Source organism: Acytostelium subglobosum, assembly GCF_000787575.1.
Source record: "Acytostelium subglobosum LB1 DNA, scaffold: scaffold25, whole genome shotgun sequence".
Classification (NCBI taxonomy): domain Eukaryota; phylum Evosea; class Eumycetozoa; order Acytosteliales; family Acytosteliaceae; genus Acytostelium; species Acytostelium subglobosum.
In genome coordinates this window covers 416,719-442,560 of record NW_012236508.1, presented here as the reverse complement: position 1 = coordinate 442,560, position 25,842 = coordinate 416,719, and the positions used below count along the sequence as shown (strand labels likewise).

Genomic DNA, 25,842 nt, shown 5'->3' with positions numbered 1-25,842 from the left:
GTGTTTATAAACAATCATATTCAAGAATTATGATGTCAGCCGAAGCTCATGCTCTCGCTAAACCAGAGGTGATCAAAGGTGCCCAACTACATGCCGATGGTTTATTATCACAGATGTTACAATTCAATGCAACTGCTATGTTTATAGAATCATTCAATTCTATAATATCTAAAGTCAAGATCGACAGAGATACACCACCAATAAGCCCATCATTGGCAGTTGTCTGCAACAACTTTACAGCGTTCAAACATATTTACAACAACTTCCCAAATTGTACAACATTGAACAATGATGATATTGCACGAATATTCCTTCATGGCAACATCGAGATACTACAACTATACCTCGCCACACCGACACACGGACTATCAACTGACACGATCAAACATCTTCCATTGGCCCTGGACACGGGCAACGAACAATTTGTGCGTATCATACTCCAACATTTCAACATTAATGATTGGGGCATTTACGATCATCTCATTGTAAGGACCTTCAAATTCTTGAAGTGTCATGGCGTCAGTATTCCAATGCTGAGGATGCTGCACGTGGAGTTCAACTGTCTCTTTGGACTGTCTCATCTCTGGACTTCGGCTCTCATTCATTCAGTCAAGTACAACCTCGTGGACAGTGTTCAATTCATCTTGAACGGGTTAGGGATATCAAAGTCTGAGTTTAGAGCGAACTACCTCTCATTGCTTGTCGTATGTCTAAAGCTTTGTGCAAAGAATGGGAATGTCAACATGTTCAACGTGTTCAAACCGCCAAGGAATCTCATCTTGAGGAAGATGAACCAACTTGTACAGAAGGCTGTCAACCGAGGCCACTATACATTCATCAAATATCTACTCGATAATCATGTTGATCACAAAAGGACAACACTGGCACAATATTTTGATGGATGTTTTGTAGCTGGCTCCAACTACACGAGGATACGCATCTCACCAAAGTTCGCAATAAGGAATGATGACACGGTCGCCTTTGATCAATCAAACCTCGATGGAATGGACTCGGGATTAGATTTGAGTGCCAAGGTTTGTCGAAGGTTGTCAAAATCAATGGCAGAGTGCATTGCGCGTCCAGGACGCGCCACCCCCTTGAAGATGACAAACCAAACGATCGTCAACATGGTCGAAGCCATTGGCATTCCAGGAAGCAACATCACCGACGATATGGTCTGCCAGATGATGACCAATTGCAACATCAGCCATTCATCCAGCTCGAATGTCTCGCTGAAGATGGCCGCTGCAAACTCAGCGCGACTGACACAGTTCTTACTGGCCTCACCTCACTTTGAACAAAGTCAATTTAGAAACATTTACTCCTTGGTTAGTTGTGTCAATCAGTTGTGCAGGCCGACCATGGAGATATTATTCAAATATTTTGAGCCTGCAGAGCTCAAGAATTTCAAGGATCCGGCATTCAGATTCATCGCCTTGTCCACATCATTGGAGGACATTATCTTTATGTTGGATCACCTGGTACATATCAGAAACAACCCAAAAACTTGTATCTTCGCCATCCTCAATCCAAACCCGGAAGTGTTTGAACATTTCATCAACATGTACATATTGGAGCAGTTCCAACTTGATCACGGTGACAATTTATTGTACCATTTCTCCTCTGAAGCATTGACGGTGGACAAACCATATATTGTACAATTACTTCAACAACGATTTCCAGGAGTTGAACTTGGATATTTTGTCGACAAACCAACAGTTGGATCACTTCTATCCTTGGGTGATAAAAATGCTTATCACTCACTTGAGTTCCTCTTCAACTCATCACACTTTACCAACATGCCAATCAATCAACAATTAAGTACACTAGAATCAATAATCAATCGTGGATATGACATTGGAGCATTACAAGTTGTCAACCTGTGCGCCAACAAGATAAAGTCCATCAGTCGCGACCCTGTCAACTTCTCATGAATCGCAATAAAATGAGAAATTAGTTGATTTCCAATAATTTCAGATCTGACCAACTTCAATCAAAGAGATAACTGTTGAATGAAAGAATCATGTAAACAAATAATAATTATACATAGATAGATAAGTATATATACATATAATGGATGATGAGCAGCAACAACAACAAATGAATGATGATGAGCCAACTCGCTCATTAGTGCTTGAAGATGATCAATATCAATTTGAAGACACAACAAGTGTAGACATACTTCGATTCTTTGGTTATGGCACAATCGATGACACATCCATTCTAGACTCATTGAGATATCAATCAGAGTTATCATTTCTAATAGGTCCTCAAAAGTCGTATGTATCGTATTGTAATCATTGATCAAAGATTGACATGCGCCACGACCTAACTAACTTTATGATGGATCAAACAGATGTAAGACATCGATGCTATTTCAATATGGATATACATATGCAAAGCAAGGATATACTGTATTGTTCATTTGTGATAAGAAGAGATTCAATCAAACACTGCCAATAATGCCAATCAAGGATGTTGTTGGAACTGGACATAATCAATCAATGCCAAGCCACAACGATGTATATCTAAAGCATATCAAGATAAAGTATATTGAACGTGACTCTGACCTCAGACAGTACTTTATGGAGTTCCCCTCACTCAATCTACTTCCCGATCTCATCTTGATCGATGACATCACCAGCTACTTTGGCCTATACTCTGACAGGACCAAGTTGATCTTTGGACGTACCTTGGCATTCTTGAAGGATACTCTGCACTACATCAATACACAAAAGTATGTACATCATGCCAATCAACCAATTTTGCATATGACTGACCCTGAACAACAGAAGGAATCAACCAGTAAAGTGTCGTGCCATTGTCACTGACAGCTTGCATCATGATGGATATCGATACTTTTATATCATTCAGAGATGGGCATCACTCATACTTCAAATACAACCACAAGTGCCACCAGCGCAATCAAGTGATACAATCATAGATCACGCAATGTCTGATCATCATGTTGTTGATAATACCAATCAAACGATCCAGACACCAACAAAGTTGGTACTACAAGGGCCAACCACGCCATCGTCCACATCATCAACGGCAACAGCGACATCAGTGGCCGGAGCATCATCATTGTCCACAACAGCCATCACTGACAAGACCTTTATAATGAATGTAAAGAAGTACACTCCTGTTGTGACTGGCAACAACAACAATAGCAATAGCAACACAATAGGCAGCCAACTGCATGCCCAATATACATTCCACGCGACACCCAATCGATACAGTCTAGACAACCTCAAAGTCGTTACCAAGGTCAAGGAATAAACCAAACAATCATTGCAATGCTCCGTATCATGTATCTAAAGATAGCGATGTGTGTATTGACTGGACACTGGTCTAGAATCGCGACCTCAGACGCTTGGCACCTCCATTCTCAAAGATGTAGGTGAAGGGTAGTGGGTTGCTGTAGTTCCTGCCGTCGTTGGTTGTGACCACTTGGACCGCCAACTCGGTGCCGTCTGGTGGACAGAAGTTGGGCGGTGCAGGATAGGGCGGCAGCGTGAAGAACAGGACCGACTCACTAAACAGCTCGATGTTGTTGGCGGGGATATCGCCATGTGCTGTATGAAAGATACACCTTAGTGAATTGCATCGAATAAAAGGTGAGCCAACGACGTGCATCTGGTCACCGCCCAGCGATGATCCTTTGTTCGAGCTCAAAGTCCTCAATGTTACGTTTCCTGGATGATTGATTGATTGACGAGTTAGTGGATTGGATGATGAATGATTGATTGATTGAATGAACTTACTTCTTCTTGACAAGACCTTTTGATTAGAGTAGGCGTAGAAGGGCCTGGATCGCTTGAGGAATGGCTGTCCAGTAGACAGAATGAATCGTTTGTTGTCATCAGTGAGTAGGATGTACTCGAGACAGAACTCGTTCTCTTGATGCTTGGTGGATGCCTCAGTCATAGATAGGCTATCAAAGACGGCCTTGCCATCCTTGCCCACGGGCACTACCTTGTTGCCGCCAAGGATGTCCTGCGATGGCCGCTCGGTGTATGTGTTGGCGTAGGCCAGCTGCGCCAGTACGTTGGTGATGTTGTTCTTGGCAAAGTCGCCCACGACCCTGATCACACAGTTGAATGTTCGACGATCGTTTGGCGTTCGCGTCCTCACGTCCGAGGGTGGCTGTTGCTCAATGGTTATATCTACATCACCGACGATCACCTGAGTATGGTTCTGTGAGAGCGGCAGGAGGGATGGATTGATGAATGCGTAGGGTGATTGCTTGATGATCTGGTTGCCAACGATGTATGAGGGTTGTGAGGCCTGTTGCTCGTCGGACAAAAGATCGGTGAACTGTGTCTGGTGTTGCTGTGGCTGTTGCTGCGTGCCGCCCGCCAGGAGTGACTGGCCATAGTTGTGAAGAGTATTATTGTTGTTGCCTGTGGTCTGGAGTTGTGTCGTCGAAGGAATGAATACAGGTAGAGTCGTTGTGTTGTTGTTTGTCGTAGTCGTAGTCGTTGATGTCTGTTGTTGTTGTTGTTGCTGTTGAAGTTGATGTTGTTGCGCTGGATTATAAATAGACTGCTGTTGCTGCTGATGCTGTTGATGCTGTACAGGATTATAAATAGACTGTTGTTGATGTTGTTGGTGTTGTTGATGTTGCAGGGGCAGCGGCTGGTACATCAAGGTGTTGGTGCCGTTGCCGCCCGGTCGGATTAGTGGCTGTTGCTGAAGATGATGATTGATCAGCTGGTGGTGCACGATGGAGGATGGGTGTGGCGCGGGCGCTGGCGTGGGGTCGCACTCAGTGGCGTTGTTATTGTTGTAGAGGTTGGTGTAGGTGGTCGGATAGGTGGATTGCTGCACCAGCTGTTGGAACGAGTCGGCGGCCGAGTTCTGGAGGTCGAGTGTCGAGGGCATCGACAGCGATGGCAACTGGAGGTCTCTCAACGATGATGTCAAGGACATTGTCTGTGGCGTGGTGTTTAGCTCCTCGATGCCGCCATTGCTTGAGCCACCGCCGCCCATGCCCATCGTCGGTGAAGTAGGACTTTCAATCTTCACATTAATGAGACTCGATTCCAAATTGCCACCATTGAGATAGTTCTCAAAGCTAATTAAACCAGAATCATCCATCATCATTGATTGAGCTTCGTAGTAAGACGTCACTTTTAAAGTATATTATTATTATCGAATCGTTTAGTTTGATTGATTAGTTAGATTGATTACAAATAAATATTATATTATAATATAGAATACAAATAGAGATAGAGATAGTAGTAATTCGTGACTCACTGGTCGTCTCTCTCTTTCAAAGTTATAAATTAGTAGTAAACATAGAGTTGTAGATAGGATGTTGTTGGATGATCAAATGGACGAGAGATCTGATTGTTTGGGTTACAATCAAACATAGTCAGTGTATGCCCTCAGTTCATTCAGAGTTCATGAGGAGGAGTGGACCTTGCCTTGACTTGCCTTGCCTTGTCTTTGCTAACTTTCAAAGCAAGCAAGTATCTCTGTATGTTAGTGTGTGTGTGTGAGAATGAGAAATAGACATGGAAAGTGATAAATATCTCTCTGTTTTTTGAGTATTGGCACCACTGGTGCATAAGTAGTTCCCCATGAAACGGGGTGGATGTGGTGATAGGGGAAGGGTCATGATATTGGTGTAGCTCATTCACTCATGGTCAATTAATGAAGAGTGTTAGTGCAGTAGTTAATACTTGTAAAAGATTGATTGATTGAATGATTGACTAAGTCATTGATTGACATTAGGTCTACGAACTACATTTAATTTATTACTCAACAAACTTTGATATCAGTCTCATCCTTGCCCTTGACTGGTCATCCGAGTTGACTCAATTACTATCATTCAACGTCCAGACGCTGGCCACTGAGATGCTTGTCAATACTGACAATGGCAATAGTTTTGTCGCCAGTTGCTTCGATGGCCATGACAACATCTACATTGTCCAGTATGATCAGGTCGGATGTGACAAGTTCACTCGCTACTCGTTGTCCAACAAACAATTCACCGAACTGAGCGACCCTCCTCCAGGAGCGATGCATGTCGATTGTAGTCCTTTATTCGACCGAACAAATTCATCAACAATGGATGGTCCGCAGTTTGTTTGAAGTTTTATTTATTACTTTACTTCTTGAGGATTATAGAGATAGAGATAGAGATAAAGATGGATTGTGAAGTTCACAACAAGAGGACAGAGTTCATTTGTTTCGATTGTATTATGTCGGTGTGTCCTGAATGTAGTGTAGTGACACATAAAGGTCATAAGATTGATCATGTCGATGGGATTAAAAAGAGTATCGATGAGAATGATAAGCAATCAATGTGGTGTACATCAAGGTTGGATCATCTCTGGAGCACATTGAAGTTGTGTTCAACAACATATCAATCATTGGAGAGTACTCGGTCATCAATTACATCACACTTTGAACAACTGATCAAGGTGATCATCGCTGAGGAACACAGAGTCAAGACACCATTCAATGTTCAGATGTCACACATTCAATCAACAATCAACAACATCATCAATGAGATCAAAGATATCAATCATATCATCAACTATAAACAAAGTGATCACTCAAACATATCAACCAACAACGATGATCATGATGATGAGATCAATGTAGTGATTGAATCGATCACTTGCACATGCACATCAATCGATGAGTTCATCAACAAACTGAACACTAAATCACGATCACATCAACATCAATCAGGTGAAGACCAGGCACAACTCAATATCAATGATGATGAACTGATGTCAACGATCATTCGTCACGCTCAACACATGCATCAAGTACCCTATGATGATGTCAATTCATCAAAGTTGGTGGAGACACATCGAATCAACATTAATGTCAACAAGTTGGATGGTATTAAGAAGCAAATTGAGTCATGTTTCCAACTGATCGCCACTCCCACTGCCACTAAATCAAATGTTGGAAAGACATCAGCTGGACACATCATGACACTGAATGGCCGGGACTATTCATGGTTGTCATTGGACACTTTGAAGAGTACTACAATCAAGGATGCATTAAACACTAAAGTGGATGAAGTGTTGAACTCGATAGTCCTCGCTCGTGGCAATGTCTATGTGTTTGGAGGATGGAAAGAACCATCTCGATATCATCGATACTCACTGGCCGAGAGACAATGGTATGATGCCGACATTGTTGGAATTGATGGTCGAGGATCAATATCAACATGCTTTGACGGCGACAAATATATTTACCTCGCGGGAGGATTAGATAAGAATCGGCGCACGTATTTTGATCGAATGGATCGCTTCAACATCGAAACGCAACAGTTTGAACGATTCGGACGCTTTCCAAGTCCACTGATCGACAATGTGTTGCATTTCCACAACAACTCGGTCATTGTTGTTGGCCGTACAGATGATCGTAAAACCCAAATACTCTCATTCAACGTCAAGACCCAGGCCGTCAAGGTGCTCGTCAAGCCTGTCGACTTTGGACACAATAATCTTGGCCCCTGTTGCTTCGATGGCCAGGACAACATCTACATTATCAAATATACATATGAAGACAGGGTCGAGTTCATTCGATACACATTGTCCAGCAAACAATTGACCAATCTGAGCCAGCCTCCTGAAGGAACAATGGATGGCGAAGGCATTCTTTTATACGATCGATCAACATCCAGTATCATAGCCCTATATATTGATGACAATCATTTTAGATACTCAATTCAATCAAACCAATGGACTCCAATCACTGACAAAATCATCGATAGTGGATGGAGTACAGCTTGTTTGATTCCAGAGTGAGTGATTGTTTGATTGATCGTCAATAACAATCATTGCTTCAGCTATCAATTACTCAACCAATCACACGTCCAACCATTCCATCATCCATCAATCATTAATAAATAAAATCGAGCACTTCAACCCTTGCCCTCGCCCTCGCCCTCGCCCTTGCCCTCACACAGTTTTGAAGCAACTTTTACAGAGTCCAGTTTCATTCAACAACAAAGAGAGTAGAGAAAGAGACAAAGATAGAGATAATAAAGATGGATTGTCAGGAACACAAGAAGAGGACAGAGTCCATTTGTTTCAATTGTGTGATGTTGGTATGTGATCAATATAGTGTTGAGAACCATCAAGGTCATAAGGTGGATCACGTCGATAGGATTAAACAGAGTATCGAGAATGATAAACAATCAATGTGGTGCACATCAAGGCTGGAGCATCTGTGGAGCACATTGAAGTTGTGTTCAACAACATATCAATCATTGGAGAGTACTCGGTCATCAATTACATCACACTTTGAACAACTGATCAAGGTGATCATCGCTGAGGAGCACAAAGCCAAGACTCAATTCAATGTTCAGATGTCACATATTCAATCAACAATCAACAACATCATCAATGAGATCAATCAAATCAATCATATCATCAACTATAAACAAAGTGATCACTCAATCATATCAACCAACAGCGATGATCATGATGATGAGATCAATGAAGTGATTGAGTCTATCACGAAATGCACATCAATCGACGAGTTCATCAACAAACTGAACACTCAATCACGATCACATCAACATCAATTAGGTGAAGACCAGGCACAACTCAATATCAATGATGATGAACTGATGTCAACGATCATTCGTCACACTCAACACATGCACCAAGTACCTTATGATGATGTCAGTTCATCAAAGTTGGTGGAGACACTTCAATTCAACGTTGATATCATCAAGTTGAATGGTATCAGGAAGCAGATTGAATCATGCTTCCAACTGACCGCTCAATCACATGTTTGGAAGACATCATCACCTGGATGCATCATGACGCTGCAAGGCTGTAACACAACTTTGTTCTCATTTGGGAATATGAGAAGGGAAACGATCAGTAATGCCTATTTTAATAAGAGGGGCGGAGTATTTAGATCGATCGTCTAAGCCCGTGGCCAAGTCTATGCGTTTGGAAGCAAAAGTGGAATGTATAAATACCATCGATACTCAGTGGCCGAGAAACATTGGTATGAGGCACCGATTGTTGGCATCGCTGGCTGTGATCAAGCGTCAGCAATATATGATGGTAACAATCATATATATCTCATTGGAGGATTTAAAAGAAAATTGGGATATATGGAGCGGGTCGATCGCTTTAACCTCGCCACCCAGAAGTTCGAAAACTTTGGACGCATGCCATTTCGACCGAATGCCAACTTCATGCACTTTCACAACAACTCAATCATTGCTGTTAGCAATGGAAGAGGTTCGGACATAGTCACATTCAACCTCCAAACCCAGGCCACGGTGGTGATTGTCAATGCAAACGACTTGGGTCTCTATACTGAATTTGGCACCAGTTGCTTCGATGGCCACGACAACCTCTACTTTATTGTCAAGAAGTCCCCCGCAGACAGGTTCTATCGCTACACTCTGTCGACAAAGAGCTTGACCGATCTGTGCCAAATGTACCACCTCGCTCCTGGACCAAGGGGAGTCAATTATCTCCATCGTTTGTTATACCATCATATCTCTCTATGGCAAAAACCATTGCTATCATTACTCAGTTCAATCAAACTGTTGGTCATACGTCAATGACAAGATCGACAATAATGGATGGGACGCAGCTTGTATGATTCAAGAATGATGATGCAGTCGTCTATCTCTAACTGTCGTCCTCACTAGATCACTCAATCATAATGGGCATCTCTAGTATCAATAATAATAATATAAATCTCAAACAATCAAACAAAAGTATTTAGTACCACTGGACAAATGTCCTCTGCTCCAAGAGTATTGGACTTGTAATGAACTGTATTATTTGCCATTGGCACCAATCAGATTGATTGGTTAGAAGCCGTCTGGTGTTCTCTTCCATGGGTAGTGCAGCCTGGATACTGTCTCATCCCCTTTTGAAGCCTATTATTGCTCTTTGAATTGGGATGAGATGAGGTGAGTGATCGATCTATACAATGTTAGCATTGGTCCCGCGCGAGTGCTCAACATCCTATCAGTGGAGAGTCCTCTGTGCAGTTGACTGGATAGATCATGCCCGACGACAATGTGTATCGAGGAGCGATGGGCAGGAACCACTTGAGAGGCTCGCTACCAAACACTTGACACCAGTTCTGATACTGGCCCTTGTCATAGACCGAGAACTTTGTGGTGCTCGGACGACTGAATCGCGACTTCTTCTCCATGTGTTCCAGTGTTGTAGTATTCTTTAGTATATAGCCAATGTGAGTGAATGCGAATGCGGACAAGCCCAATCCAAATACCAATGCAATGATGAATATAACTCCAAGGAATATATCTGGATCTCCATTCTGTTATTCGTTTGTTAGTTAGTTAGTATAGTATTGAGTGAAGAATTGATCAATGTCCATGGACAGTCAGGCCCTGGATGGCTGGCTGGATGTGTAGTGTGTACCTACCCTATTCAATACGAGAAGGAAGTTGCTAAAGCTTGTGCCAACTACATAGAAGCAGAGTATGGTTGTCCACGACAGGAAGAGTACAAAGTATTTGTAATTGAAGAATCCAACACAGTTGTTGACGAATGGGCAATGATGATCCATCTTTAGAATACAACGCTTGCACTTTGAACAGTGATGTGATCTGTCTGGCTTGATCTTCTGGCACTTTGAGCACTTCCTCTTGTTGCCCTGACTGTTTGTCTCATATATCAGACTCTCTGCCTTTGAGAATATCTGTTTGATTGAATGATTGATTGAGTGAGTGATCATATGAATGAGTGATGATCATATCATATCTTACATCATTTGGGAAACCATCTGGGATGGTTCCTGGATCTGTAAAGGTTGTCTTGAAGAGTGATGCCTGTACGATGATGAGGAGCAGGTGGAAGAAGACTAGGATGATGGTGCCACCGATAAGTGATGCATAGGTTGAGCCCGCAGCCACAATCACAAAGTGTCGCACGAATATGACGTAGGCAAAGATGAACAACAGTTCGAGAAAGACAAGTGTCAACAGTCCACTATTGATACGTGTTAGCCAGTATCCAGGCTTCTGTGGTGATATTGATGCTGTGCTATTGAATGAGAATGACATGTCTAATACTGAGTGATGAGTGTTGTTGTTGTCATTACTGTCATCATCGTCAACATCATGATGATGATGAGCAGCGTGATGATCATGATTATCAAAGCTTGAATGTATATTATCTACAACTGTATCTATTTCACTTGATTGTTGATATGTCAATGTACTATTATTATTGTTGTTGTTATTGTTGTTACTGCTGCCACTACTACTGCTGCTGCTTCTAATATTCGTCATCATGAATGTTATTGTAATGCATTATTGATTGATTGATTGAGTGAGTGAGTGAGTGAGAGAGAGAGAGAGTATACGTAATGCTATTGATTGTGATGATGCTGATCCTTTATTATATGACAATGTAGACTAATCATCAAACCTATTATTATTATTATATTAGTATTAGTATTAAATGTATGAATGAGATAAAGAGAGTCTTTGAACCAATCAACAAACTCTGAAATTTTGGTTGAAAAATGGTGACATTCCTGGGGGTTGATCGATTCTGGTGGTTGGACTTCCACAATCCCAAAGCATGTTTGTGTGACTCTCGACTTTGAAAGAATGGGTCACCTCAAGAGTTATATATAACTCTTTCTATTGTCACATCCTATATATATTTGTACAGATATATAATTATAATTATAGCAATAAAAGTGGATGGTTGAATGAATGAACGTATGAACAAAAGAGTCGATGAATTAATCAATGTCGTCGTCATCATCATCTTATCAAACCACACATAACGATGACCTTGATAAGGTCTTCGAAGGTCATCTTTCATGCACCTTCTCTTTGGGTTTAAGTACTTACCATGGATATCGGGATTATGCCCAAACATGTTCGGGTCAACAAGAAGGTCATCGTGCCCGATGTGGGTGTGTCGGCAATTGAAATCAAACACTCAATTTACGATTTTTCATTCATTCGCAAAGGACAAGGCAATGCCAGATGGCATTGAATCACAATGTGATTGATTGGAACTGGTGACCTCATACATTCAATTTCAATTCAATTCAATTCAATTCATATATATACACAAATTATAACAATGAACTTATCACATCATATTATATTGTCAGTGATGATCACTTTGGCCTTGATGTCAAGTGGATCAAAAGTAATCGCACTTGATAATGGTCTTGGTCTCACTCCTCAAATGGGTTGGAGCACGTATGTAATCAGTATCCAAAGTTAGTGATATATTCCATCCTAACCATTCATCTTTCCCTACCTCATCATCACGACATCAAGATGGAACTACTTTGCTTGTGAGATCAATGAGACCATCATCATGGAGATTGCCAATGCCTTGGTTTCCAATGGTATGAAGGATGTTGGATACACCTACATCAACATTGATGATTGCTGGCAAGGAGAGAGAAACTCGACCGGACACATTACGCCGTAAGTTCATTCTTCCGGAATAGGTCCACCCCTCCACACTCACTCAATTAATCAATCAATTCCAAAGAGATTCGGAAAGATTCCCACATGGAATGGCTTACTTGGCAGACTATGTTCATTCTCTTGGACTCAAGCTGGGTATCTATACTGATGCTGGTGTGCTGACTTGCCAGAGACGTCCAGGTAGCTTTGATCATGAGGAGAAGGATGCCCAGACTTATGCCTCGTGGGGCATCGACTATCTCAAGGAGGACTGGTGCTACGCCTATATCGAGGACCCACCCAAGCGCTATGCCATCATGTCCAAGGCACTCAATGAGACTGGTCGCCCAATCTTCTTCTCGCTCTGCGATTGGGGCACCGACAAGCCATGGAAGTGGGGACCCACAGTGGGCAACTCATTCCGTACCACCAAGGACATTGCTGACAACTGGGACTCATTCCTCTTCAACCTCGACCATCAGATCGACATCGCCTCGTACTCCACTATTGGAGGCTGGAATGATCCCGACATGCTTGAGGTTGGCAATGGTGGCATGACCAACACCGAGTACACCTCGCAGTTCTCACTATGGTCGCTGCTCAACGCACCTTTGATCGCTGGCAATGACCTCCGTAACATGGACCAGGAGACCCTCAGCATCTTGTCAGCACCAGAAGTGATTGCAATCAATCAGGACCCACTTGGAGTGCAGGGCAAGCTTGTACGTTCGATCAATGGTGGTCTGGCTCAAGTGTGGGCGAGACCTCTGGCTGATGGTTCACGTGCAGTCGTCCTCTTCAACAGGGACACATCGTCGGCTTCCATCCAACTTGAGTGGGCTGATATCTGGCTGATGTCTGGTGATCAGATGACCGTGCGCGACCTCTGGGAGCGTCAAGATCTTGGAGTGTTCACTGGTAGCTACCTCTCACTCAACATCCCAAGTCACGGATGTGTCATGCTCAAAGTGTACTCTTCATAAATCAATCAATCATACATTCACCCAATCAATCATTCAGTGCACTCATATATCTTGATTGATCATATATCTTGATTGGTGAGGGCAAGGCCTAACTCTGGCTGCCCTGCATCATGTTTATTTCCATACTCTTGTTCTCGCGATCATACTTTCTCCTCTTGAAGACGTACATTAGTCCCGCCACAATGACTGCCGCGACTACTACACTGGCGGCAATAATAATGGCGATCAATGAAGATCGACTGAGACCAGTGGGTTGTCCACCGCCACACGACCCTCCAGTGCCAGTCTGATCGAGCAACATTGAGAAGTCAGGGTCGAGCACGACAGACTGCGTGAAGAATGGCACACTCATGCCCACAAAGATGAACGCCTTGGTGCTTGACAGGGACGACTCACTCAACTTGCGATTGGTGATCGAGGCGATGCGTCCGTCGATCAGACCCTTGGCCAGGAAGCGTCCATACAGACTCTTGTCACCAATCTTGAGTTTGATCCACTGGAGACTGTTCAGACTGGATTCGTCCGTGTAGCCAATCTCACTGGCCGCGCATCCACTTGTGTTGGTCGACTCCATACTTGCAGACATGATCAACTGCAATGTGTTGACCACGCTGTCAAAGACATAAGGTGATAGTGAGATTGTGTACTTGATTGATGATGGCATCATCGTGATCTCCTGGCCTGAGAATGTAATGTTGGTTATACTCTCAAAGTACTCAACCAACACACGGACCACTGTAGTCTGTGTTCCATCGCCCAGTGGCGCAGAGTACTGATATGCCATGTTGTCTTGCGAGTTGTTGGTGAATGTCCACTTAGTAAAGTTATACTCTGTCACCATTGAGCCATCTGGAGCCAATTCCCTGAGCGACACCACCGACACCATACTCGTGAAGATGCCTGATGGGTCCTCAATAGTATTATTCGTTGTTGGACCATTAGCAGGGTCCATTGGATTGGGGATTATTATGGTCTCTGTGATTGATTGGGAGGTGTGAGTATGAGTGAGTTTGAGTGAGGCGTGATGGGGTTGGGGCTGGAATAATTCCAAACTCAATCAATCAACTTACTAGAGTTACATGACTCTCCGTACCATGGGGGAGTGCATTTGCAACCGTTTTCGGTGCATTTGCCGTTACCAAAGCAGTCACCTGGACATTGGTAGATGGGTGGTGTGGTCGGTTTGACTGTGGGCCGAGGGTCGGGTTTGGGTGTGTAGGGTATGATCACCAAGAGGTTTGATTGAATGCCATTGTTCGATATGATCAATGTGGCATTGTAATCAAATGGTTGAAGGTGAAACATAAACACAGGGTTTGATATGAATGATGGAGTGATGTCCTGATCACCATTACCATAGTTGATCGTGCATTTGATTGTGTTGGATGTGGTGTCGTTGAAGCCCATCCTATATCCACGTATTATAATACGTCCACCATTTGTTGTTATTGGACTATGTGATACAAGTACAGGTTGTAGAATGTTGAATGTTGTGTTGATGTAGTATGGCAGGCCAAGATTCAGCAGATTGATAGTGTTGTAACCGAATACATTATAGTGATTGTCTGTGATTCCATATATGGACAGGGTCAACACTCCACTTCCAGTACCAAATCCATATGGTAATGATGAGTTACAAGTATATGTTGCTTGCATTCCATTGATTGATACCAATGTCATCGACAATGATGTGATCGCCATACCAATAGATGAGAAGTAGACCATTGGAGAATGTCTGGGATTAGACGATATGCCTGATCCACCATCATTATCTTTGACCACCATATTAACAATCACTCGTCTGTCCAGTGAGCCCAGGTCAACACTATTCGTAATATCAAAACTCACCAAAGATGGAGGTGTAGTGTCCAGAGGGGCTAGATTGGTGGGGGTGATGTTAGTATCTGTGATTGGAATAGTTCCAGAGTCTGATAGATTAAGTGATTTGAACTTACTTTGGCATGTGATGGTGATGGTCTTGCGTGTCACGTAGATGAATGGCGAGGTGACTGGAGTGGTCACATCACGAAGTGATAGACTGTTCATGATTGAGGTGGCACTGTTACCAAGGTAGTCGTAGAGGATGAGGTCGAGTTGATATGTGTCTGATCTACAATTGCCATTGACAGTAAAGTTGATCTTGTATTGACCAGAGAACTCATTACCACTCAATGCATCGAATGATGTGAATGATATATTCATTGGTCGTTTGTCATACTTTGAAGTGATCAATGCATATCCATTCTTGAATCCACTCGGTTTATCCTCAATCCTCAGCAACCAACCAAGCGTAGTGTTCTTTGTTGGAGTTGCCGGGATGATCGCTGTGGCGTTAGTGACATCCATGCTGACGACCACTGGACCAAACTCATCGGCATAGTCCGACTTTACATTGAGGTATGCATTGTTACCAATCAACGGGGATGCGGCCAAGAATGCATCGTCCAACACCTTGGCACCAAACAAGTAGTAAGGCACGCGACGTGTGAATAGTTTGGCCTTGAGGTCGATAGGTACCCTGTACATTCCAATACTGGGATCATAAGCGCCAGTGTACACTGATGAGAAGTCGATGCTTGTTCCGAAGGTGGTCGATGAGGGGATGTACACTTGTGGCTCGGCAGTCATGTCCATTAATGGTGCTCGAAGTTTAAAAAGCAGGTCAGTGCGGCCAGTGGCGTTGGACAGGTCGACGGTGGGAGGGTCGAATTTGTAAGATACAATGTCCTCGACAGAGATGTTCATCTTGTATCCTGGTGGGATAGCAGACAGTGTGTCCAAGTTGACATTGAGCAGTGATGACCCATAATTATATGTTATGATTGCGCTCAGTTGATTGTAGAGGGAAGCTGAGCCAATGGTGGTGGTGGCGGGCGGCAAGATCGTGTGGCACTCAGCCTCGTACCAACCGTCGGCCAGCGTGCCAGACACCAATTTGGAGTATGTGATCACTGCATTGTAGGCCAACAACTTCATGAATGATTCACCGACAATGTGAACGCGAAGTATGAATGAGTAGGTGGAGAATGGAAGGTACTGGATCTCGACGATCTGGGGCGAGGGTGGCGCCCCCACTGGCGGAGACCACACGGCGAACTTCATCTCTGGGTACATGTACAGGTGAAAGATCTCGACGGACGTGAAGTACTGCTGCACATACTTGGGCACGGGAAATGAGACGGTGAAGTTGTAGTTGCTGCTGCCTGGTATCGATCGATAGCCGTAGGGGAAGGGGATGATTCCAGACAATTGAATGTTGATCGGTTTGATGGCGTTCAATGTGGTGTTGAGGTGGCTGATGAAACAATCAGTCTCGGTTGATTGGATTGCTGTGATGTTGATGACTGGCGTGATCTTTGGTCCATTGATACCATAGACGATGGTTGAGCCTTTGGTCGAATTCACATCGTTGGTGTAGATACTGTAAGGTTCTTGGACACCGTAGGTGCCGCTGGTGATAGGGAAGTATAGGTTGTAGAGGCCATTGTCTTTACTGCCAAGAAGGGGAATGAACTTGGACACCAAGTACTGGTCGTGAGGGTTCACTATGGCCACTTCAGAATTAACTTCGATGGCACTTATAATGGAGTTTGAAGCCAGTGTCCAATCATCACCTGCCACAAACTGACTGTTATTCGCAGGGAATGGATAAAGATTCAATAACTTTGTAGTCCTGGTATCTAGAATTGATTGATTGATCGTGTGATCAAAGGAGTAAGTATGATTGAATGAGTGATCGAGGGAGTGATTGGAATAGTTCCATGGAATGATCAATTGATTGATCGAGTGATTGAAGTGATCAAGTGAATGAGTGAGTGAGTGAGTGATTGGAATGGTTCCAAAGACTGAACGATTGAGTGAGTGTACACTTACATGTCTTTGGATATTGGAATGGTATTGTGATGTTTGCTGAGAATTGAGACAAGTTGTTCACTTTGATACTGAGATTGACATGATCACTGCGATTGTATCCTGGATTGATGTTGAAGTCGATTCGATAGTATGTTCCAGTGTAAGCCACCATGTTCCTCGCGACAATCGGTGCCTTGGGATCGATGTTGGTAACAGTATATCGATAGTTGGGATTGGCATTGGCTATATTTATAAATACACGACCTGAATATGTCGAGCCCAGATCACTCTGCCAGAAGAACGTAGTCATGTTTCTGATCAAAGGTGATGTCTTTACAACATCACATGTGAATCTATCCAAATAGACATCACGTGATAATGTACCATTGACATCTGTTACATTTAGATATATTGAGTTATTGCCACCTGGTAGACTTGCAATTGTTATCTGTACTGCTTGTAGTGGTAGTTTGGAGTACAATGTCCTTGTTGTGATTGCAAACTTGTTTGATTTGATTGAATAGAGGTCCAATGCAACTGATGAATTAAACTGTATATTATAAGCAACTGTCTCACATCCTTTATCTGTTGCAGATCCCATTCCAACATATTGCATATCACTAATAATACCTAATCCTTGAACATCTAAATTTTATTGATGGTGTGATCATTTGTGTGTGTGAGTGTGTGGGTGGGGGTGACCAAGGACCACTGTTTGATTGATTACCACGATGAACGTACATTGTAACAAGGTAAATATAATTAAAAGTAACAATATCTTGGACATTGTCCGATAAGTTGATGTTCAACAACAACAGTGTATATAAATGTTTGATCGAGTGTATAATTGAGTGTATGTATGATTGAATGATTCAACGAAAGAAAGTCTTTCTTGATGGATAGTTTGATGGATTAAAGTATGAATCTCATTAAGATAATGATAATAATAATAATTTTCGTGTAATGTCCGATAGTGCTCACTATTCGTACAATGATGAAGATGATAGAATAGATGTGATAAATACAAAAGTAAAAGTAGTAGTTTGGTAATAGATCTGTGGACAAAGGTCCAAGGTTGGGAACCAAAAAAGGGAGTGATGATTCAACACTTGAATAAAAATCTGATCAAATCCTGTGGGTTTGTGTGTGAAAATATCTGTAGGGATCTATCAAAACGACGTTTATTCCGAGCTACACGGGAACAACCCATAAATAGCAACACGTGGACACCATTGATTCGGGATATTTGTTGTTGACCTAGGTCAACTGAGGGTGTGAGCTCATTTGCGAGTGGTGACCATGGAGTCTGTGAGGAGACACCATTGTAGCTCGTCATCGGACTCACACATGTCAGTCAGATAGTCTGTAGAAGGCAGTCCTGTCGTAGGCATCAGGTTGGAAGTGCAATGGCTTCAACATTGATGCCACGAGTGTTTGATTGAGTGGGGTGATACGACGACCTTTAAAGTCTTGATCCAGATGGATGGTGAACCTCGTCAATCGATTGAATATTGGTTGTCCAAGAAGTTGCACCATTGTTTCCAATTCAGATCGTAATGTGTTGTCCTTGTCCATTTCTGATCTTGCCAACAGATCGGTATCGCTGAGTTGGATATGTAATGATTGTATTGTGCTGTGTCCATTGCGAGGGAGAACGTTGAGGACATCGTCCAAGTCTGGCAATTTGACGACCAAAGTCTCCAATCGTTTGGATTGTTGATAGAATGCTTGTAGGGTATCTCCCAACTTTGGATGGTAATCGCCCTCCAAAATCAAAGTGGTGAGATTGGTCAGATACATCATGTTATGGATGGATTGAACATTCGCTTTAAACATATTTAGATGAACGCATGTGGCGTGTGGCACTTCCTTGTCCAGGTAGACGGGTACACCATTGTGATAATTGACAACGTGGTATGTGTTTGATATCTGTTGCCTTGGGTTGTTGGGATGGTGAGGAAGAGGATTGGTTATCGAACTAGTGCGATACTTAATGGACTCGAGAGATGGTCTATCCTTGATATAATGTTGATATATATGTTCGAATTGCTCCTCTGCATAAAACCTTTCTTGATGCTTGTCTGGATCGACAAACTTGATCCACGGTCTCAATGTAGGATCCTTCATCATATTCCCAATGACATCATAATAAAATAGATTAGACTCCTCGACAAACTCTATGTGTTTGAGTCGCGGCATGGGATTGCTGATGGCCACGAACATTAGTTTTCGATCACCATCATTAATGTAATCAAAGTGATTGTCATCGTATTGACACATGAATTCATCGTCAATGGGCAGCGTCAACGATTCCAAATACTCCAACATGTTATCAAGATACTGTATGGGTATATACTGGATGTAGTTGATATCCAGATGAAGAGGAGCATTCTGGAATAGACAATAGGTCGATCCAATGTGATTGAGTGTCCTGATGATGCCAAGGGACGGCACAGGGTTGCTCGAGATAGACATCATTGTTGCGCGATGTAATTGTTTGGAAACGGTCGACAGTGATAGGACCCATCGCGAGTGAGTAGACCGATCACTACGGCCATCCATCACAAGGAAGTCGACAATGTGTCGCACAATGAGTGGCGGTAGTGTGTGCCACAAGGTCGGGTCGACCACAAGTGGTGGTGGGCGGTCCACGAATGATCGACTCTTCATCTCGATGAACTGTTGGCGAAGACTTTGGTACTTTGCCTCATCATTGTGTCTGAACTTGTTGAACAAAGATTGTTTGATCGACTTGTAGTCGATCAAAGATGAAGCTGTGAAGTGGTCTGGCTGTTCATACAACTTTGTGTTGTACAAGTACTTGAGAAAGTGCAACACTGAAGCTGGATGTATGTACTTGATGGGTCCACTAAACAATAAGATGTTGGCCTTGGTTATATGTGACCTTAACTCTTGGTACGTTCTTGAATATTCATCAGAGCTTGACCTACTCTCATTCATCACGTTATCAACGTGTTGCGTCCATATGTCTGATGCCTTGATGTATGAGTTGATGAGTCTGTGCACTCTTTTTGAGTCGGGGAAGCGCATGAAGACAAGCCTGTAGAGTTCATGCGTCCTCTCTTCATCATGATCGAACAGTGAGTGTTCATTGCATGTTGAAAGGAAGTGGACATTGATGTGGCCAATCTCTCCCAGAAACGGTCGAAAGTGTTTGTCAATAAATCGTTTGGTCATGATCGGATATCTTTGTACCAGGTCCTGAGAGAGCGCCTCACTTTGGTCCATATCATCATACATCCTAATCAAATATATCATCGCCAAATAGAACAAATGATCATTTCTAGGTGGTGTGTCACTTGTATAGTCGTCGTTGTCAACGTTACATATCTCCATCAGTCTGATCAGTGATCGAATGATTGTTGGCGTGTCTTTGGTGGTAGGCCATTTCTTCAAAATGTTTCCATCGAGCAATATGAGTCCGCCTATGGTGTAGGCAAGAGGTTGGAGCATATATATAGTTGTTGTTTGATTGTAGTGCTGAGTGATGGCATCCAATAGAATGAGGGGATTGTCGTCCTTGCTCCAGTTCCCACGTTTGATGTGCTCAACAAACATCTGGTAATGCTCGGGGAATGACTTGCCCATAAGTTTGATTATGGTATTCAGGCTACGAACACTCTTGAGTGTGTCCAAACCCAAGCTAATGGTTGATAGGTTGTCTGGTGTGAGGAGTGGACTTAGTAATAATGACAACTTGTCCATTCCATCAGTGGTGGCGTTAATAGTGTCCAAGTCCGCCATCCTCCTAAGCCTTTCCATGGTCCTCTGACTGCTCATTAGCTTATCATCTTGTAGCACCAAGATCATCACATCAAGCTCAATCGAGTAGCTACGTAACAGTGTCCCAAATGATGTTGAGTCAAGGTAACTAAGTAGGTGATGGGAATGAGTGAGTATTTGATTGATTGATTGAATGAGTGAAGGTGAGGTACATACTCAAACACCTCTTGAGTGTGCGAGGATAGGAATCTTGCCATTGCCTTGGACCGGGTGGCATCATTGAGCCATCCATATCGCAGTTTTGGCGACGATGTTGGTGTCGACAGTAGACATTGATGTAGTTCTTGACTCACTCGCTCTTCACCAAAGGCCATAGCGATGTTCTCATAACAATGGGGACAGTCGTTGTACAGACGAAGCAAGTCGATGTACAATCTGTACAAATGGTCCATATGCTCTGCATCTGTATTCTTCACCAATGTTGTTAGATGTTGACGATCAACCAAGAGGAAGTAACACCAATCCGGTTTGGCGATGGCCTGACTGAGCAACTTCTCTGTACGCTCCAAGCTCATCTCATCATCATCAAATGACTCAAATATTATAACAAACTGACCTATCCAATACAACACATCTTGATCTACACATTGTCGATTAGCAAGTATCTTTATATGTTTATTTGTTTATTTGTTTGTTTGATTGTTTGGGATCAGTCAGTCATTCATTCATTCAATCAATCAATCAATCTAGTGATACATACCTGTGATATTAAAGGATACATATAATCATACTTGACCAATGAGATGTTATAAGATATACTAGCCGGAGAGGTTGTCTCTAATGTACAGACTGATTGAATGAACAAATCAATCTGTACTTTGTCAACTCTAACATCAGAGTTACTCTCTTGAACCTTCCTCAAGAATGACCCAAAGACATTCAACGTTGTCATTCTATCTCTCTCTCTCCATCTATCTCTATCTCTATCTCTATCTCTATCTCTATCTCTATCTCTACTATTTCTAACTCTATCTCTCATTTCTTTGATTTGTGATTAGAATAATTTTGAGTGATTGGAATAATTTTGAGTTTTGCAACTTAAACCCTCGACCCTAACCCTCGCCCTTGCCCTCACCCCTAACTTGCCCTCATTTCGTGATTCAAGACAAAGCCCGTCACTTATTGTGTATTGTTGTTGCTTGAGACTGTGGATGCATTAACTGGGATATTGATTCGATAGAAGATAGTCCTGTCATAGTGATCAGGATAAAAGTTGAGTGGCCTTAACTTTGTGGAGAGTAGATGTTGATTGAGTGGCCGAATATGTTGATGATCATTATCTTGATCAAGTCTAAATCTGATCATACAAAGATTGTCATAGATTGGTTGACCCAATAGTTGCACCAAGTCATTGAGATATCTCTGGATACCATGTCCATCACTTTGATCAAGTTTGATCATTCTCCTTACATTGCTAAACACAATAATAAGTGAACGTATTGTGTTAGGAGTGTTGGGGAGCAAGTCCATCAGGTCACCAATGTCAGGAGCACTGATCTCCAATGTATCCCAATGTTTGTGTGATTCACCATAATGCTCGTGAATGTCACACCTAGAGTTGAGATCCCAGGGTGAGCCAAACACCTTTGTTACGGTCATTCCACGCAGATGCATTTGTTGTAGATTACAACTATGTAGTGGTCCATTGTACTTATAATCATACATTGAGGTTAAATAATGTCGCGTCCTCAATGTATGATTATTCTCATCACATAAACCTCGCGACACAAGTCGGAATGATACGTTTGTGTTGGATGTGGTAGCTGTGGTTGTTGGACCTGCACCCACAATAACTCTACCGATCGGAATATTCGAGGGTAAATCAATGCCAACAAATGATATTGATTCTAGTTGACCAAATAGATACTTGTTGTAGTGTTCGTAGTTTAGGTTGATCATTCGATCGTGGTAAGACCAACCTTGGTGGTGGGTTTTACCATCGATGATCTTGAAGCATGATGGTACCGCCTCCCTGATGTTATCCAATAGATTACTATCATAGAGTCGAGGATGATTGACAAACTTGATGTGTCTAAGTCGTGGAGCATCGATCGTGATGATCAGGACTGATGAGGATACCTCCATTGGAGAGGTAATGCCAAAGTCGTCGTCAAAGAGATCATCACCACCAACCTCATAGCCGTAGAGGAAACCATTTTTGCCGAGGAATCCATCGTCCGTGGGCACGACCAATGATTCCAAATTGTTCAAACACTCATTGATCAGTTTGATTGGTATGTATCGCAAGTCCTTGGCATCCATGTGCAGTGGTGGAGACTTGAACAGACAGTATGTTGATCCAATATGGTTCATTTGGTCACAGATACCAAGTGATGGGACGGGGTTGTGGGACACGGATGCCCTGACAACTTGATGGAACTGTTTGGACACAGTGGACAGTGACACGACCCATCGCGAGTGTGTACACAGGTCGATGTCCGTCGCACCTTCATCCAAAACCAAGTGATCAATGATGTGACGAACGGGTATTGGTGGAAGTGATGACCAGAGTGACGGGTCAAGATTGAGTGCTGGTGATCGATCAAAAATAGATTGTATCTTGTGATCAATGTATGATTGACGTTGTGATTGATAATCTTTGTGAGCTGGATTGACCTTTGCCAATAATGTATGTTTGAGTGACTTCCAATCATGCTCGATCGGGCTCAATCGTGAGCTGTGGATAAGTTTGAAGAATGTGAATACTGCTGCTGGATGTATCTCGTCTGCCGCGCCATTCAACATTAACACATTGGGTATCACGGTAATCAACCATTCGACAGGATAGGCATCGCCATTATCATCACCATCAACAGTTTTGAAAAGTGAGCGAATGAATTGGGACCAAATCTCAGATACATTGTCATATGAGTTGACAAATCGATGTACTTTGGGCGTGTATTTGAAGCTAAGGAGCATACAGAGTAGTCTCTTGCCCCACGTCTTTAGTTGCTTCTGATCACTCTCCAGCAGATTGTGACGATGGTGCGTGGCGAGGAAATGTACATTGCATGAGAGTGAATCATAGATCATGGGGCGGTATTGGTCCTTGATGAACACCTTGGTGAGCAATGGATACTTCTGGATGAGTGTCTCTGACAAATGCAGTTCTTGGTCAACCTCATCATCCAACTGCACCAAAAATATCATTGCCAATCGGTATAGATTGGTGTTGTTCTTATTGGCTGCTCCACATATCTCCATCAATCTTACCAACGATCTGATGATCACTGGAGCGTGAATGGTTGGCAGTGATACAGCCATACGATTGGATTTCAGATTGAGCTTCTCGAGATGGTCTGCCAGAGGTTGGAGAGTTGCTGATGCCTGCGCACTGTCCATGTTGATGCTTGAGAATGATTGAGTGATGCCATCGAGTAACACCAATGTAGTGTAATCATCGGACCATGTTAGTTCGTTAAGTACTCTTGTGATAATGTTCTCAACTGATGCGTATTGTTTGAGGAATGACGATGTTGACGACTCGCTCTCGCAATTGCCTATCAACTTGATGATGGCATTCATATTGTGGACATCCTTGAGTGATTGGAAGAGTTGGAAGAAGTTTGCTCCTTGATTGAGTGCATCAGAGTTGATGAATGGACTGAACATAACGAATCCATCGTCAGCAATATCTTTGAACATGCTATGTGATATCATATTGATCATTCTCTTTTGATTGGCCGGCATGTCCCTTATCGCCTCATCCTCCTTGACAATCATTATCACAATCTTGAATGAATCCTTTAGTTCTCGCATCGCTATCACAAAGGATGATTGTAGTGTGTCAAGTGATCTATGATTGATTGATTGATTGATCAGTGAGTTAGTAAGTTGATTGATTGATTGAGTGATGTTGAGGTACTTACTCTAATACATGTTGTTTGTGCGTGGATAGGAATCTTGATAATGCACTTGATCGTGTCACATCATTGAGCCATCCATATCGCAGTGTTGGTGATGACGTTGATGACATCATACATTGATATAGTTCTTGGCTCACTCGCTCCTCACCAAAGGCCATTGATATGTTCTCATAACAATCAGGACAGTCGTTGTACAGTCGAAGCAAGTCGATGTACAATGTGTACAGACGATTCATCGCCTCTGTCTGTTGATGTGCCTTGATCAATGTTGTGAGATATTGGCGATCGACCAAGATATGGTAACACCAATGTGGCTGGGCAATGGCTTGACTGAGCAATGTCATTGTTCGTTCCAAACTGGTCTCTTCATTTGTCGACTCTAACAATGTTACAACCTTGCCTATCCAGAACAACACCTCTTGGTCATCATGTTGTCGAATGGCAAGTAACTACATGGATGTCGACGGGTGTAATTAAGTATGTATACTTTTGAGATGAATGATATAACATGACATGACATGACATGACATACCTCTGATATATTTGGAAGAATGTAATCATTCTTAAGTGATATGTCTTCAGATGATAAACTACTTGTTGTTGTTTGATCATTCAATGATGTCACTGACTTGATGAATAATTCAGTGAGGTCACTTTGTTGTTCATCTTTATATTCCCTCAAGAAGCTATCAATGACACTCAACATTATTATCTCTATCTTTCTATCTGACCCAAATGCTAAATGATCACTTTGTGATCAAGCCTGAAATTGATGTATGTATCATGTATCAGGGGCTTTGGAAGATACCATCAATTTATTGGTCGGCTTCCTGGATTTGGAAGGTCCTGAATCGGGCTCGATTTGATTTATTAAAGTAAGCATCTGTTATTGACCAAAGACCACACTCACACTGAA

General features: G+C 42.6%; 11 protein-coding genes across 11 annotated transcripts; 4 read left to right on the top strand and 7 right to left on the bottom strand.

The window, feature by feature from the left end:
* Nucleotides 1-32: 32 nt before the first annotated feature.
* SAMD00019534_101370 (hypothetical protein) lies at nucleotides 33-1,934 on the top strand (the record flags this gene model as incomplete). The annotated part of the gene is made up of 2 exons (XM_012894776.1): nucleotides 33-99; nucleotides 175-1,934. The coding sequence occupies 2 exons, from the start codon at nucleotides 33-35 to the stop codon at nucleotides 1,932-1,934; spliced, it is 1,827 nt and encodes a 608-aa protein (XP_012750230.1).
* A 139-nt stretch (nucleotides 1,935-2,073) lies between these two features.
* Nucleotides 2,074-3,261, top strand: SAMD00019534_101360 (hypothetical protein; the record flags this gene model as incomplete). The annotated part of the gene is made up of 3 exons (XM_012894775.1): nucleotides 2,074-2,279; nucleotides 2,357-2,737; nucleotides 2,793-3,261. Coding segments are annotated over 3 exons (1,056 nt in total), but the record flags the coding sequence as incomplete, so codon positions are not given.
* A 93-nt stretch (nucleotides 3,262-3,354) lies between these two features.
* SAMD00019534_101350 (hypothetical protein) lies at nucleotides 3,355-5,001 on the bottom strand (the record flags this gene model as incomplete). Its single annotated transcript, XM_012894774.1, has 2 exons — nucleotides 3,355-3,698; nucleotides 3,768-5,001. The coding sequence occupies 2 exons, from the start codon at nucleotides 4,999-5,001 to the stop codon at nucleotides 3,355-3,357; spliced, it is 1,578 nt and encodes a 525-aa protein (XP_012750228.1).
* Nucleotides 5,002-5,835: 834 nt separating this feature from the next.
* On the bottom strand, nucleotides 5,836-6,036 carry SAMD00019534_101340 (hypothetical protein; the record flags this gene model as incomplete). Its single annotated transcript, XM_012894773.1, has 1 exon — nucleotides 5,836-6,036. The coding sequence occupies one exon, from the start codon at nucleotides 6,034-6,036 to the stop codon at nucleotides 5,836-5,838; it is 201 nt and encodes a 66-aa protein (XP_012750227.1).
* Nucleotides 6,037-9,106: 3,070 nt separating this feature from the next.
* On the top strand, nucleotides 9,107-9,778 carry SAMD00019534_101330 (hypothetical protein; the record flags this gene model as incomplete). Its single annotated transcript, XM_012894772.1, has 3 exons — nucleotides 9,107-9,482; nucleotides 9,538-9,600; nucleotides 9,726-9,778. 3 exons carry the CDS (start codon nucleotides 9,107-9,109, stop codon nucleotides 9,776-9,778), a joined length of 492 nt encoding a protein of 163 aa, XP_012750226.1.
* A 197-nt stretch (nucleotides 9,779-9,975) lies between these two features.
* Nucleotides 9,976-11,293, bottom strand: SAMD00019534_101320 (hypothetical protein; the record flags this gene model as incomplete). Its single annotated transcript, XM_012894771.1, has 4 exons — nucleotides 9,976-10,293; nucleotides 10,405-10,684; nucleotides 10,743-11,157; nucleotides 11,203-11,293. Coding segments are annotated over 4 exons (1,104 nt in total), but the record flags the coding sequence as incomplete, so codon positions are not given.
* Nucleotides 11,294-12,080: 787 nt separating this feature from the next.
* SAMD00019534_101310 (hypothetical protein) lies at nucleotides 12,081-13,386 on the top strand (the record flags this gene model as incomplete). The annotated part of the gene is made up of 3 exons (XM_012894770.1): nucleotides 12,081-12,205; nucleotides 12,287-12,439; nucleotides 12,507-13,386. Coding segments are annotated over 3 exons (1,158 nt in total), but the record flags the coding sequence as incomplete, so codon positions are not given.
* A 106-nt stretch (nucleotides 13,387-13,492) lies between these two features.
* SAMD00019534_101300 (hypothetical protein) lies at nucleotides 13,493-17,566 on the bottom strand (the record flags this gene model as incomplete). The annotated part of the gene is made up of 4 exons (XM_012894769.1): nucleotides 13,493-14,379; nucleotides 14,475-15,281; nucleotides 15,360-17,084; nucleotides 17,278-17,566. 4 exons carry the CDS (start codon nucleotides 17,564-17,566, stop codon nucleotides 13,493-13,495), a joined length of 3,708 nt encoding a protein of 1,235 aa, XP_012750223.1.
* A 1,040-nt stretch (nucleotides 17,567-18,606) lies between these two features.
* Nucleotides 18,607-19,056, bottom strand: SAMD00019534_101290 (hypothetical protein; the record flags this gene model as incomplete). The annotated part of the gene is made up of 1 exon (XM_012894768.1): nucleotides 18,607-19,056. One exon carries the CDS (start codon nucleotides 19,054-19,056, stop codon nucleotides 18,607-18,609), a length of 450 nt encoding a protein of 149 aa, XP_012750222.1.
* Nucleotides 19,057-19,226: 170 nt separating this feature from the next.
* On the bottom strand, nucleotides 19,227-21,952 carry SAMD00019534_101280 (hypothetical protein; the record flags this gene model as incomplete). Its single annotated transcript, XM_012894767.1, has 4 exons — nucleotides 19,227-19,272; nucleotides 19,352-21,148; nucleotides 21,217-21,665; nucleotides 21,761-21,952. 4 exons carry the CDS (start codon nucleotides 21,950-21,952, stop codon nucleotides 19,227-19,229), a joined length of 2,484 nt encoding a protein of 827 aa, XP_012750221.1.
* A 930-nt stretch (nucleotides 21,953-22,882) lies between these two features.
* SAMD00019534_101270 (hypothetical protein) lies at nucleotides 22,883-25,632 on the bottom strand (the record flags this gene model as incomplete). The annotated part of the gene is made up of 4 exons (XM_012894766.1): nucleotides 22,883-22,926; nucleotides 22,998-24,856; nucleotides 24,930-25,375; nucleotides 25,459-25,632. 4 exons carry the CDS (start codon nucleotides 25,630-25,632, stop codon nucleotides 22,883-22,885), a joined length of 2,523 nt encoding a protein of 840 aa, XP_012750220.1.
* Between the last annotated feature and the right edge of the window lie 210 nt (nucleotides 25,633-25,842).